The 3,833-nt window shown below is 38.9% G+C and overlaps 1 protein-coding gene across 1 annotated transcript in view; it reads left to right on the top strand.

The window, feature by feature from the left end:
• The window catches only part of FYB2 (FYN binding protein 2), a 57,295-nt gene that overhangs the window by 50,012 nt on the left and 3,450 nt on the right, over positions 1-3,833 (top strand). The window contains 2 exon segments of the mRNA XM_023515098.1: positions 1,113-1,202; positions 2,274-2,355. Of these exon segments, the coding sequence (XP_023370866.1) occupies positions 1,113-1,202; positions 2,274-2,355 (172 nt within the window).

The following is a 3,833-nucleotide window of genomic DNA, read 5'->3' as shown; positions in this document are numbered from 1 at the left end:
AACACAGTTTATCCTTTCATGGGTGGATGGGCACTTGAGTTGTTTCCTCATCTTTGTGACTGTGAATTGAGCATTCTCCTAAATTCTGTATTTTTCATTTCCTTGTTTAAAACAAAAACGGTGTTTTCAGACACCGATGATAAAAATATCATTTCATTTGGGATTTGAGCATTATAAAAATGGTATTTTGTATACAGAATGCGGCAATTTCTTTCTATTCCTCAAATAAAATCTTTCTCCATTGTAATTCACTAATTTTTATTCTTCTATACTATTCCGTCATATATATATATATATCTCTCACAATTCATTTATCCATTCTCTTGTTGCTAAGTATTGGGGTACTTCCTAATGCTTTGAACTTACAGGCCATACTAAGACAGACATTCATGTCACCTGTTAGTATGTGAGAGACATCTTCTAGCAGATACAGTTGGAAGGGGAGAGAAATACAAATGATATAGGGAGCACAAATTCATAAGAAAATGACAACTTCTTTTCCCAAGTGGTCATACCAGTTTAACCATTCATTTCCTTCTCTCTGATCACCCATTAACTACTTTGTAAAGCTATGGATGATTACTTTAAAAGAATGTTACAGTACTTCTTGTGAAAATTGAATGAACATATATAAAATACCTAGCATGAGCCCGAACACATCAGTGATCAAAAAGTATTACTTCTTTCTATAATACACATCCTCCCCCTTCCCTACACCCTCCACTGCCAGACCCACCACTCACGCTAAACACCAGTCAGCTTGGTTTTGACTCATGGTGAAATGTACCATCATTCACATTTTAGAGGCAAAGAAACTGAGGCTCAGAAAGGAGATGAAGTGTGATTATAAAACAGGACAATCTCTTGCTTCTGGTTTCCAATTTGCATCATCACAGATTGAGGTCAGCAAATTACGGCCCGTGGGCCAAATAAGGCTTGCCACTTGTTTTTGTAAAGTTGCAGCAGGAGGGTTGAATAGCGGTCACGGAGATTACATGCCCTTGCCGTAGACTATCAGAATATTATTTCTAGATAAGTTTTTTTGGTAAAATATAATTGCCCATAAAGTGTTGATGGTTCAATTTACTTGCTCAAATTATTTTTCTCCTTAGAAATGAAGATAAACTAAAAACCTGGAAGCCCAAGTTTTTGATGCCAAAAGAAAAAAAAGAGAGAGAGAAAGATGCCCAAGACTCAGGAAGGTAAGATTAGTACGAATGCACGTCCATTAGGAGTACAGATGCACGTCCATTATAGCTTAATGCTGCAATTTATTCCTCTTACTCGCTGTGTGCTGATCAAGCTGCACAGGTGGGCGGGGGGAACTGTTCAATGATGATGAATTCGGACTTTATCCCGGAGGCAGAAGGGAGACTTAAGCAAGAGTGTGACACGGTCAGTGAAATTTTAGAAAAATGACTCAGGAGGCAGAGGTACAGATGGATTCAAGGAAGAAGAGGCAAGAGGGAGGGGGTACTTCAGGCAAGAAGTTGTGTCATGAGTCTGAGCGAGGCAGTGGCTGTAATGGTGGAAAGAACAAAACAGATGATGTAGGAGACACTTTAAAATAAGACGGAGCTTGGTTGACATTTTTCCTTCTGTAAACATTAAACTGCTAAGACAGAAGCAAACCAATTAGCTTCTGCTTCACGGTTATGCGCTGAAATCCTTGCCTATGGTTTGGAGCATTTGCTTTATTTAACTCTATCCATTTCTCAAATCACTGAGCAAATGAGACGGCGCATTGATGGCGCCAGGTAGATCTGTGGTTCCCCAATTAGGTTTTAAAACTTGGAAAACCACAAAATGTCAGCCCCTTATGGATTCGTAACTGGTTTCCATGAAATGGTCTAAAGCTGGTAAGATTTATAGATTTTTCTGGAGTTCCTTTTTTTTAAAAACAAGTTAATTATGCTTCTAAGCCTAATTCAGAGAAGTTTCTTGTCTACCCTAAGTTGTTTAACCAATTCTCTTTTATTCCAAGTTATTATCTTACTATCAGAAACATTTTTTAATTGTGGAGGAAAGCAATTTATATAACGTACCCTGTTCAGTTGTTCTGACCATCTGCTCTAGTGGAGATATGCGTGTGTTTGTGTGAACACATTATACACACACATAGATACATGACTTTATATATAATTCTGTATAAAATTATATGCAAAAAGTTTATACCTGAATTTACCCTGAAATGGAAGAACTCTGTAGTCTTGGAAACTTCAGAGTCTTACTATAGTACATTTAACCTGAGTATTTCTTGTTTTATCTTCTAGAATTTTCTTCAAAACCAAGAAGCAAAACTTAGAAAAGCACAGAATGGAAAGAGAAGAAAAACTTTTTAGAGAAAGATTTAAGGTATATTCTCTACTGAAGGTAAAAATTAGCAGTATCGAGCTTTTCAAAGATTCTGAAAGTGTGCTGTGCTAATGCCTCTCTGAGATAAAGACATGATCTTGGACGGAAAAACTGGCATTTTGATTTTGTCCTGACGCGTTTATGTAGCTGTCGTATCTTTGCACAGTTGTTCTTCAAGGGTCCGCCGTTCTCTGCTCCTCCATGTAGAGCAAATTCCTCAGCACATTTTATATACCGATTACACACGTATCTTTTATAACACTGACCAGCTATATCATTGTGTGTGTGTGTGTGGACCCTATGCTGACTCAGTCCTTCTGGAAAGAGGAACCCTGTCTCCTTCACATTTGCTCCCCAGGTCTCGACACGTAACACTGGACACATAGTGTTCTAGTGTTTGCTGAATGACTGATAAATGAACAATAACTGAATGAATAAAGCGGCAGCATCAGAAGCTCTTGGGCTTTTTATTCTATTAAAAAGACTCCCTAAGCCATTTCTCCATTATTTTAAAAGTCTAAACAATCCTCTCTGATTTCCTATGTTGTCAAAGTAAGGATTTATTAATTTAAAAAAATATTGAATACCTTCCGTGTGCTAGACCACTGTTTACAACCTTTTTTTTTTTTTAATCTCACAGCACACTTGAACCTATACATTTCCGTGGCACACTTAAATTATGCTGATCAAAAAACAAAGAGTGAAAAAAGGAATATACTTACTGGGCTTTGACCTTCTTTTTGAAAATAATTAATGATCTTTAAAAATTTCTGTCGTTGAAAATCACCAGGCTAGACACTCAGTTGAGAGGAACGAAGAGTTTATCCTGATCATAAAATCTAAGTTACTGTTCTCTGGCTGGCATCTTCACAAATCCCCCACGCCCAGTGGTTAAAGTTCGGACTTCTTAACATGGCACATAAGCTCCTTGTGTTAAGACTTCTGTTTATCCTGCTGAGACTTTTGCTTATCTTTCTGGTTTTTATCTTCTGCCATTCTTTGCCTTGGACTTGAGGCTTTGGCAACCAACTGTTTATGTTCTATCTCTGGAGAGGACCTCCACCTCTAACCCCGCCTTGGTATCTTATTCCTCTCGGCAATTCCTCAGTCTGTTCCGACTATCTGGTATACCCCTGCTACTTTTCTCCATCTGACCAGCTCTTGTTCACTTAACAAGCTTCATTCGAGGTATTTCCTTCTTCAGGAAGACGTACCCAAACATCCTGATTAAAAAAAAAAAAAAATTGGGCGGCACCTGTGGCTCAGTGAGTAGGGCGCCGGCCCCCATACCAAGGGAGGCAGGTTCGAATCTATCCCCAGCCAAACTGCAACAAAAACGTAACCAGGCATTGTGGTGGGTGACTATAGTCCCAGCTACTCAGGAGGCTGAGGCAAGAGAATGACCTAAGCCCAGGAGCTGTGCTGTGAGCTGTGACACCACAGCACTCTACCGAGGGCAACAAAGTAAGACTCTGTCT

Source organism: Otolemur garnettii, unplaced genomic scaffold (assembly GCF_000181295.1).
Source record: "Otolemur garnettii isolate 467f Iridium unplaced genomic scaffold, OtoGar3 scaffold00066, whole genome shotgun sequence".
NCBI lineage: Eukaryota > Metazoa > Chordata > Mammalia > Primates > Galagidae > Otolemur > Otolemur garnettii.
This window is presented reverse-complemented; position numbering and strand designations above follow the sequence as displayed.